Source organism: Cynocephalus volans, chromosome 6 (genome assembly GCF_027409185.1).
Source record: "Cynocephalus volans isolate mCynVol1 chromosome 6, mCynVol1.pri, whole genome shotgun sequence".
Lineage (NCBI taxonomy): Eukaryota > Metazoa > Chordata > Mammalia > Dermoptera > Cynocephalidae > Cynocephalus > Cynocephalus volans.
The window spans coordinates 136,227,295-136,238,607 of record NC_084465.1 but is presented as its reverse complement, the minus strand read 5'-3'; the positions used below and the strand labels follow the sequence as shown (position 1 = coordinate 136,238,607).

The following is an 11,313-nucleotide window of genomic DNA, read 5'->3' as shown; positions in this document are numbered from 1 at the left end:
ATTGAGAAGTGGGAGGGACTATTTTCCAGCACCCACAGCAACGCCTCTATCAGCAGCCGGGCAGATGTGGAGACTGGGGCCACACTGAGCCACACAGCCCAAGTCCTTGGTGTTGATTCTCCACCTGCAGGAGCGTCTGACATTTCTCTCAAAATCAATGAATCTTTGTTTCCTTCTGTCTGCTCATTTGACCTTATTTGGTTTTGAAACAGAGAAGAAGGAAAGAAAGAACAAACTAAACTGGTAGGGTGGGGTGGAGGGGGTGGAGGCTGGGGAGCTAAAGGAACCAAGGAACCAGGAAGGACTCGTCCGTGCTGTGGAGTCTACGGACAAGATCACAGGCTGCTGGTCGTCACCTGGGAGGTTATTGTTTGCGTGCTGTAGTCTTATTTGTTCCTGCTTCTCATTTCAGATTCTCGCCTTGATATAATAAGTCATGGTCTTCCCAGCCATCATCCCCGTATTGACAAGCAAATGTCACCTACATTTGATTGACATCCATTGCTCCTGAATGCAGAAGTATGATTTAGGAATCAATTTTACTTATTTATTTAAAGCTGTTCTCGTTCGTCTTTATGCATTCGTTGGTGGGATAACTTGCCTAATATCTACTCTGGGGGCTTTCCATTCATATTATAAATCCAGGCTGTTCCTTCTCTCGCTCTCCCACCGTCAGTAGGGGCTCTTCTTTGTCATATTTTTCCTTTTTCTCCCTTCCCCCAACGTGCATTTGGGAGCTCTGCTATAGAGCTTGTGGAACTCTTTATATCGTAGGGAAAGACCTTGCCCAGCACTTGAGTAAACGCTGCTTACTATATCTTAAGACCTTTGAAGGCATTTTGACAAACGATTATTTCTCATGCAGGTAGCATCTGTAAGTAAGTGCAACATCAGGTCCAGTGGCAGTATCTCCTGAAAGGTTGCTAGAATTTTAAGTCTGTAAGAGCACATATGTACGCATTCACCACCGTGCAGCGTTTGTAGAAAGAACCAACCCTCCCCTCTTCATGCGATGGACCTGCCCATTTAAAATCATTGAGGAATGTTCTTTGGCTTTTCAACACACCTTTAACACCTTATTCCATTTAGAAGGCTGGGAAGGAAAATCATAAGGTTAAAAATCACATCTACCATCTGGAAAATTCTAAAGGGCCCTTCTTATGTTAAAAGTGGCATTTTGAAAAAACACCTGAAGCACTGATTGTGGATGAGCCAGTAAAGAAATATTGTCAACCCAGCCACCCTCCTTTCAACCTTCACCTCTGCCCTACAACTGGGGCTGCTGGCAGAGGGAAAATAGGGGACTTAGGTGTGACCCTTGAGTCCTGGCGGCTGTCATATAGCTGTATCCCTCTCCTAGATATTTCCAGCGAGAGCGCTGCCATCGCCTGGGTTCAGCAAGGGAGTATTCAGGATTTCACTGTTCATCCATGTGCAGAGAGGGGGTAAAAAAAAAGAGAGGCCGAAAAAAAAAAAATCCCACATTGTCAGAGTAATGCCAAACTCTCTCTGAGTGGGATGAGCAGAGCAGATGCTGCTATGAGACGCCAAACGGCTCCCCTTCCTCTGTGCCTTGGGTGCCTATAAATTGCTCGGGCTCGCGTTTGTCAGCCTCCTCTTCTCCTGGCAGGTGGTACCCAGGCAGAATTCTGCCTTCAGTCTCTCTCGCGCTCGGCTCCCGGCGGTGAGGCGCTCGCCGCTGCTCGCTCCGCTGCTCCAGCTCCAGCTCCAGCCTCGCCAAGGAGCCGACCGTGCCCGCCGCCGCCGCCGCTCCGCGCACCCGGGGGGCGCCCGGCCCGAGCTCGCGCGGCCGGCGCGGGGCTTTGGGGGTGCGCCTCTATTAGAGTTGTGGTGGTTGCAAAGAAGGAAGGGGGGAGAAAAAAAGGCAGGGGACGGGCGAACCGAGAGAGCGAAAGAAGAGAAGGAGGAGGCAGAAAAAGGCAACTTCAGACGGAAAGTTGGTGCGAACTGGCGCAGTCGGCAAAAACGGAAAAGTCGATCGCAGGCAGCGGCGGCATAAAAGTGTGAGCGGCCCGGGCGAGCGCGAGACGCGGGCGGCTGGCTCTGCCCTCCGGGTGGCCGCGCCGGCGCCAGCACCAGCCACAGGTGCCAAGGGGTTCTCTGGAGGCGAGAGGGCGCCCTGCGCACCCCGCCCCAGCCCCCACCCCCGGCTCGGGACTTCAGCTCAAGTCACTCGGCGCCCCAGCTCCCTCCCCAGCCGCAGCCTCAGCGGGGGGAGCAGGAGCCGGCGAGGAGCGGCCGGCGCGCGCGCCCGCCCGCCCGCCCAGGGGAGTTGGGGTTCGCAGGGGGTTGTTTTCGGCTCTGAGGAGGTCCCCGCCCAACCTTCAAAATTTTGTCCAAAAGCAGACAAGAGGATCGCCCCGCGCTGAGCCGGCTGGTGGGCAGCAGGAGGCGCCTGATCGCCGCCGGGGCGCTGGGGGTGGTGATGGTTCTGCTGCTGGTCATCCTCATCCCGGTGCTGGTGAGCTCGGCCGGCACGTCGGCGCACTACGAGATGCTGGGCACCTGCCGCATGGTCTGCGACCCCTATGGGGGCACCAAGGCGCCCAGCACGGCCGCCACGCCCGACCGCGGGCTCATGCAGTCCCTGCCCACCTTCATCCAGGGCCCCAAAGGCGAAGCCGGCCGACCGGGGAAGGCGGGCCCGCGTGGGCCCCCGGGTGAGCCCGGGCCGCCGGGCCCCGTGGGGCCCCCGGGCGAGAAGGGCGAGCCGGGCCGCCAAGGCCTGCCGGGCCCTCCCGGGGCGCCCGGCCTGAACGCGGCCGGGGCCATCAGCGCCGCCACCTACAGCACGGTGCCCAAGATCGCCTTCTACGCCGGCCTCAAGCGGCAGCACGAAGGCTACGAGGTGCTCAAGTTCGACGACGTGGTCACCAACCTCGGAAACCACTACGACCCCACCACGGGCAAGTTCACCTGCTCCATCCCGGGCATCTACTTTTTCACCTACCACGTCCTGATGCGCGGAGGGGATGGCACCAGCATGTGGGCTGATCTCTGCAAAAACAACCAGGTGAGGGCGGGGAGGGAGCGCGGGAAGGTGCGGGCGACAGGGAGGAGACCCCGGAAATGGGAGTGGGAGCCCCGCTGAGGATGGGCGCGGCAGCCGGGCTCCCGGGAACCACGGCGAGGGGGGACGCGGTTCCACCCCGGACACGTGGGGGTCTTGAGCGGCGGAGGGCACCCCGCAGCCTGGAGAGGGCGGTTCCGGAGTCTCGGACCAGCAATAGGTGCGCGCGCGTGAAGCGCGACCCTCGAGGGGCGGGAAGCCGGGAGCTCGGTTCCCCGGACATCGCCTGCACCTGCACCCGGGGAGTCCCGGAGCAGGAAGCGACCTCCGGCCGTGGGATCCTCAGCAGCGTAGGGCCGCTTACAGGCTTGCCCGGGCATGGGGATGTCTGAGCGAGTCAGGAATGGGCGTGTCAGGGTGACAACCCCGGGGGAGATACACAAAGGCCCGAGGGAGAAAAAAGGGACCTGAAGGAGCGAGTCCAAGCGGGGCGCATCCAAGGCGGTGCTGTGGGGCACGCAGTTGAACAAGTGCCCTTGCAGGTCCCCTGCCGTGAAACTCACCTATAGTCAATTTCAAGACGCTCGGGTTTAGTTTTCAGCGGAAGAAGAGGGGAGAGGCAAGGAGTGCTGATAACAAAAGGAAAAGTTGAGACTCAGGGGTTTACGCCGTGAAACACAACACGCACCCAAATAGAGAATCCAAACTACAGACTGGAGTAGCAGGACGCACGGGCGAGTGGCGAGGAGGGCGACAGGTCCGAGCCCGGTCCGGGGTCCATGGGCCTCCCCGCCAGTGGGCCCCAGGCCGCCTGCGTGGGGGTCTTTCCAACCCCAGCGTTTTTGCTCGCACGCGGCATTGGCCTTCACTGTGAAATAGCTTCGGGTTAGCCCAGGACCACGAGGTCCTGAGTTGGTCGGCGCTGCCGCAAGAGCCACGGGTCTACAGTGCTGTGCAGAGAGCCACTTTACCATTTGCTGAGGAAATTCGCGGTCCCTGCAAAACCGAACCGTGTTTGATCTCTTAGTAAGTGGAGGAAAAGAATATTTGTAACTACCTAAAAGTGTAATTGGACCTTCTATACACGCCGAATCAGCAGCCGTTGGGGAGAGGCCTTGCAGCCTACAGTCCTCAGTTTGGGCTGAGTTCCTGGTTTTTAACTTTGCTTATCGAGTGGCATCGGGAATGGCCGGCGACCCCTCCGTCGCCATCACGAGGCTTCATATGCAGCAACTTTGATTAACAAGGGCTATTGAGGTTCGTATCTCTCGTCCCCTGGAAATTCAGACCTTCTTAGCTATAACCCGGGTTTCTATTAAGCACCACTAGAGCAGGGTTGTTTTTAAAGACCTAATTCAGGGTCAGAATTCTTTCAAAAGTGAAAGACAAATGTCCTAAATATATGAGAGAGAAAGGACAAAAAAAGTCCTGTCTCTATCCTTTCTTACAAATAGCTTAAGGGACCCTCAGGGCACATAGAACAAAAAGAAAAAATGGCCACCAGGAGGCACTGATAGAGTTGTTTATTATTGTTATTAGGTATGAAAACAATAAGATAAATAAAAATTATTCACAAAGCAACGGGATAGTTATTGGTAAATGGCTAAAAAGGGCATGACTCACGGCACAAAAATAGAGTTATTGTGTCTTCTGAACAAAACGGTTTACTAACTCCCTCAGCAGGCAGCCAAGAGGCACCCCTTTATTTACAAATTGGCTCCCTTCTGACTCAAAGGTTAGGTCTGGAAAATACTATGCAGCTGAAGAGATTTTTAGAAGTATCAATTAAAATGGAATTAGATGCCAGTTTTGTCAGCAAATGTATAAAAAATGGTCACGACTTTAAATATCCAGAAATTGCAATCTCATGAAAAACCAGGAATAATAAATTTAAATTAGTTTAAATGTTGACATCTAGACTGCTGAGCCTGTGTAGGTTATACAGATTCCAAGAAATCCATTCTATATAGGTGTCCTGTGTGCATCCTGTTTTTAAAATTTCATTGTTGGGAGGTAAAATGCTCCTTGGAATCACCCTAGCATACACATTCTATGAGGATCAGGGGAAAAAATAAGGTAAAACAGCTGACCTTATAAATATAATGCTTTCCATTGACAGTATTAAACTGCCACTTTTGCAAAAGTTATGCAACAGGTAATTCAGAAAATAAATATATAGTGGTAAACAATATATTTTTGAGTACAGTGTGAACTATTTTAGAAAATGGTTATTACAATATCACTGGTAAGGAATTTTATCTCTAGAATATAAAACTATTTTGTAAAGTCTGGACTGCAGGCAGTTACAAATGAGAAATCTTGTAAAATCTCTTTTTATTAATTTTAAATAAATACTTTATCCTTGATTTTCAATTATACCCTTGTCTGATCACTTCTTAGAATGGCAGTTTCCTCCTCTGAGCTGACCTAATTTGTTTTCATAAAACAGAAACTCAGAGATCCATGTCAGTGTAATGTTCTAAGGATTAAGTGGATTTTGAGAAGCACAAAAATTAAACTAAAAATGCAGTTCACTCCAGGAAAGAGCAATTCCTCTGGACCGTAACCATATGAGAGCCATTTTATTTATGCTTTGTGTTGAATGTAGGATCACAGATGGAAACATCAAAGGCCAGTAAATTAACCTGATGAGCCACTTAACCTTTTGTTTATGATTCCACAGAAGTACAATGAAAATGAAATTATGAGAACATCAGTAGCAATTAATTAAATTAGCAAATGTTACCATAAATATTGTCTCTAATGATAAACCCTTACTAATAAGATAATGCTGAAGCTATACAACCTATTACATTCTCACAAACATATCACTAAAAGGAGCACAGTTCTCATATTCCCCAAGAAACCATCAACCTAAATCTAATCTTACCATTTGTTGAGAGCCCATGACAGTGCATATTATAGGTAAAAGCTGAATTCAAAATAGCTTTACATAAATACAGGAAATATTTTTAATGTTTGTATACTTTTAGCAGAAAACCTAAAAAAAATTTGCTGTTTGAATACAATCACTACAATACCACTATTATAAACCACTATAATAAAAACTAAAACTGGCTCAGGATTAGACCTATAAAATAATTAGAGACCAAGTTTTACTCTTTTAAGAATTGACTAGATATGGCACCAATGAACATAAAATATATTGGAAAGAATGAATAGCTTGTGGGTTGATATTCATTTATTAGAGAGATTAATGACATGTCAACTTAATTATCTTTTTAGGGGCAGTAAAACATGGACTAAAGATAAAACAGAATCTAAATAGTGAACTTATAATAAGGAAAGATATTAGAGTAAATTTAGGAAGAAATGGGTATATTGGGTTAAGGAAAGGATGCACATATTCCCAGACAAAATGCTAAAATCAGTGTACATTTAGAAACCTGAAAATAGCCTCCAGGATGAACGCATTACCTTCCTCAATAGTTTGATGGCTTAAAGGAAGAATTGTTGCAGTCACTAAGCTGGACACTAGAGCTTGAAATTTCATGTCCCATTACACCTTTAGAGTACGAGCAGGTGAGCAGGCATACTAAAACCATGTAAAGTACACTGGAGTATGGCAATTATTTAACTGGGGAAGTATTAATGTACAGTATAGGTTAAAATCTTAGAGAATTACTTTCATTAAAAAGCAATCACACCGGCTTTATCCAACAAAGGAAGTAAAAACTGTAAGGGTAACCTGCCAGTTGGTGGAATCACTCTGATACATTTGCAGGTTTTTATGGCTACACCTATTGAATAAAAATGGTAGCATTTACTTGGTTTTGTGGTTATACCCTATAGAATAAAAACTGCATTATATATTTTTAAAGATTATTGTCTCTAAATCAAGTCATTTTAATATGTCCTGGTTCTCAAATGCCTTCATGTAGAAAACAATGTTAAAGCACAGTATACTAAACACACAAAGCACTGACTAAAATCTGTGTCTGGTTATTAATAATAGCCGAGAAGTATGTTATAGATTGATAATCAATTAATATAATGCTAATATAGCTAATTATTATTTTGTATTTTAATTTTTCGCACCCATTAAAAATCTACACATTAAAAAATATCAAGTCATAATAACAATATCCTCCTTGTAGATTTTTCTCCCTGGGAATTAATGACTAGGTGAAATTAATGAATCAAAGCATTTAGCTCCTACAAACTGATGATTAATTCTTGGTAAATATTATGAAGTTCAATTGTGTTATTATTTAATGGTCAAAACAGATCACTTCACTAAATTGGCGTATACATTTGAGTCAATGCTTCTGAGCTTAATTACATGGTATCTTGCTTTCATTATATTATTGCCAGTTAGCACAGTGTTAAGCAATTCCACATCCTTTAAGCCCTTTCCTCCTCTTGCTATGCGATACCCAGAAAGAAATTTTTAAAATACTGCTCAAATTACTTTACAAGTTCAGCAGTGTCAAAGAGCCTTCTCCTTTTTTATCATTTCAGCATTAATGTGAGAACGTATCACATGAAAATTTAATTTGAAAGCCTATCATTTAAATTTTGAAAGAAATGCATGGAAATTCTTGACTTACATCTCATTCCTCTCATTTTGCCAAGTGATAAAATCCAGCATATTGCATCTCAAGTCATGCATTATTACATAGTGCAGGTTTACAAAACCACTATATCACTTGCTAGGTTATTCAGAGAAATATCATTAAAAGTGGAGTAGAAACAAGCCACAAAGTTGGAGATGTTGTATTGAAATAAATCAACTACATCTGTCTATTGAAAGATTTTCCAAGGCAGAATCAAAATATATCTAAATGAATGTGAAGCCTAATTTGAGTTGAGGATGTGACAGACTGTCCATATTACATGATATGACAGGCAATATGACCGTTTGCAAATGTCTATCAGCTCACTAATGAGATCACAGGCTCAACATGAACAGATTATAATAAGCGACCCCTATTCTCAAAGCAAACCACACATTTAGAATCACCTAAATATAAAAGGATATTCAATGAAATCACTCAAAAATTCTGGAAATTTGAGATACCTCAAATCATGGAAATTTAGTTCCTTCTATGACTTTTAGATATGTTGAAATTAAGTTGTTGATTTAAGTGCACAAATCATAATTAAGAGATAAAAAAGCACAAACAGAAAAAAGAACTCTGAGAACTTGGGGGTGACATAACCAAAGATGTTTAAATGAGTTAAGCTTCTGAAGTGGCCTGGTAAAAGGGGCTTTACTTGAATTGTATTTTGAATGCACTAAATCAAAGAGCTTTCTTCCTTTTTATTCTTCTTACGCAGTAGAGTGTTGGTATTTCCCTGGGTCTTTACCTACCGTAGATCACAATTTTCTAATAATTGTGGCGACCAACTGAACTCAGACTTGAACTTTTGCACTGATGAACAGCGAGTTAGAATGTTGCTATTTGGCTTAAATTAAAATGCAAAACAATACTATTATTTATTTCCACTTCAAAAAGTGATTGGGCATAGAGATTCAAGAAATTAGAAAAAGTAGTGATTTAAGAAGGGAATGGATTATATGCATTGTTTATAATGTGTGGTTAGAAAGAGTGCTGGAATGTTTGTCCTCACTAAAGCCCTGTTTTCTCCCTTTCTTTCCTCCTTTCCACTAACATAGTTGAAACTGTTACAGAGATATCCTCATAAAGCTCTGAGGCCAAGGTGGACTTTCCTATGCTAAATTCTGTGCTATGGCAGCAAGTCCACTTAGGATTCTGTGTGAGTGGCAAAGAAAGAAAATTTGAGAATTTTCTTTTACGAATTCTAATTCTTGTCTGTTTTCACATAGGTGCGTGCTAGTGCCATTGCTCAAGATGCTGATCAGAATTACGACTATGCCAGTAATAGTGTGGTTCTTCATTTGGAGCCAGGAGACGAAGTCTACATCAAATTAGATGGCGGGAAAGCCCATGGAGGAAACAACAACAAATACAGCACGTTTTCTGGATTTATTATTTATGCCGACTGATAATGCAGAAACTAAGTTTATTATTCTGAGTTTGAACACTGGATTCATATGGCTAACGTCAGTGAATCAAGGATCCCAGGGGATGCCAATTGCAGGGCACCTCAGTTGTGTATATGTGGGGAAATCAAATGCTACCTGACTCACATCTGTATCACTCAGAAACATTATGTAAAAAAATATTAAAAGCAAGATAAGCAGATGTGTGATCCACTACCGCCAAAGCAAATACTCCTATTGTTAGTGTCGATGTGAATGAAGTCCTAAATAGATCACAAATTTTTATAGAAAAATCTAAGACACTGAATTATTTCTTCAATATATATGATACTTTGGTGTACTGTGATATTGCTGCTTCTATCCGTACGTCAGCTTTGGTTCTTGTGAGTTTCCCTGCTTAATATGATACTTGGAGTCCATTCATAGTGTGGGGGAAGAATGCTTTTACCCCACTGGAGAAGGTCGAATTGAAATAATGCTGCTTGTCCCCAAAGAAATTGTTTGCCTTGTTCTCTTGTTAACTTTAGAGCTAGACCTGGGAATGATTCAACTTCAAGCCTTAACCTGGAATTTTCTGGATTTGAGGGAATTCCCACGCCTATGATCGTTTTTACATTTTCTTTTCCTTGTGAATTTTCTTTTCTCTCTTTTCTGGTGATAGTCTTTAAAAATAGAGATGGAAATTGTATCATAGGATTACCTTCTACGTATGAAAATGTGTAATTATGTATGGTATTTGGAAAATCCCCTCTGTGTCCATTTTGTCAATTGAATACATTTAGATTTACTTAGAAAGTCAGAGAAATTTATTCTTTAGTATTAAATCAAACTGAGGCTTTTGCCTTCTTTGGAACAAAAGATTATTCATAACCCAATGCACACAGGTTTAATTTGAGCTACGGCATGTGTCACCAAGGGGACACTAAGTAAGGTCTTGGGACGGTTACTACAAGTCTGTAGCCTGAGGTTATTTCAAAATTAACAATTTCACATATAACCAATCTGACAACAAAGTGTATATATTTTACACAAATACCTGCCATACAACACACACACATACATATACATATATATGTTAGATGAAATGTTTTATTTATATAAATAAATGAATGAATAAATAAATAAATAAATAAATAAATAAATAAATAAATATATATATATGGTTTGAGTCCAAAAGGCACAGTGGCTATATAGCCTCAGAAATTTAATTTTAAAAAGTGTATGCGTATATACACACACACAAACATGCATAAATTATTTGACTTATTTTGGATTGAAATATATTTTAAATGACAAAAATATATGGAATAGCAAAATAATGAAAATGACTCCTCTTTAAGAGTTATCCAGAAAATTAAATTTTACTAGATTAAAATGCCCTATACTTCACATGTCCGTAAGTTAAGCCTATGGTTGCTTTATTGCCATATGCCAATCAATATTTCCGCTGCATTCTGTGGCAGACTGCTAATATGAAGACTGCAGAAACGAGTGGTTTTCCTTCACACTGCGTATTAATTATATGCATTTGAGTTTTCAACTTTTTCTTTTTTCTCAGGTGTTTTGAAGCTGACGGTAAAGTAGATTTTAAGAGCAATGCAAGTCCTTTTTGGTTAAAATACACTGCCAAAAGTCATCTCTTTAATCGAAGGAAATATTAAAAATGCATGTTGATAGAGCCTATCACATAACTTTCATTATTACAATGAAAAATATGTTCCCCTTTGAAGATTCTTTGACAAATAGATTTCAAAAACAGAGATTTAAAAATCTGCTTGTTTTACTGGTGAAGGACATTTGCATTTTTCCATTTAAAGGAATTAGTTTGTTCTCCTGGCTCATTCCTCTTTTGTACTTTCTGTTCTAATACACAGAAAGTTTGATCATTTTTGATCAGCAGAAATATCTTTTATTTAGCAAACCTCAACTTTCCAAAAGTTATGCATGGTGTTCCCATCTGAAGGTGTTGTTTGCTCTGTTTAAATGCTTTAGTGTGAATAATTGTCTTGATTTATATGATTAAAAACACTTAGCCCATTCATTAAGAATAATGATTAATTCTATTTAGTCTAATATGTAAGATAACTCATAAATCAATTGCAATGGATTTTATTTTTATTTAATGATATATATTTATCAAAGAGGAATTAGTGGCAAGGGTTTGGAGAATTTTTTCAGTACTAAATTGAATAGTGAGGATTCAACCAAAAGATTAATTTACAAACAGCAGTATACATCAACTTAGTGTTTTAACTAAGAGTTTTTTAAAAAGGCTTTATTTACATAAAATATC

At 42.5% G+C, this 11,313-nt stretch overlaps 1 protein-coding gene across 1 annotated transcript; it reads left to right on the top strand.

Moving 5' to 3' along the window:
- Positions 1 to 1,628: 1,628 nt before the first annotated feature.
- C1QL3 (complement C1q like 3) lies at positions 1,629 to 10,170 on the top strand. Its single transcript, XM_063101303.1, has 2 exons — positions 1,629 to 3,034; positions 8,844 to 10,170. Exons 1-2 carry the CDS (start codon positions 2,447 to 2,449, stop codon positions 9,021 to 9,023), a joined length of 768 nt encoding a protein of 255 aa, XP_062957373.1. The 5' UTR covers positions 1,629 to 2,446; the 3' UTR covers positions 9,024 to 10,170.
- The last annotated feature ends 1,143 nt before the right edge of the window (positions 10,171 to 11,313 follow it).

What these genes read in the sequence shown, in the direction of transcription:
- C1QL3 (XM_063101303.1), top strand. Translation starts at nt 2,447, where the DNA reads ATGGTTCTGCTGCTGGTCATCCTCATCCCGGTGCTGGTGAGCTCGGCC. An exon ending in ATCTCTGCAAAAACAACCAG is followed by an intron (nt 3,035 to 8,843) that starts GTGAGGGCGGGG and finishes GTTTTCACATAG; the next exon opens with GTGCGTGCTAGTGCCATTGC.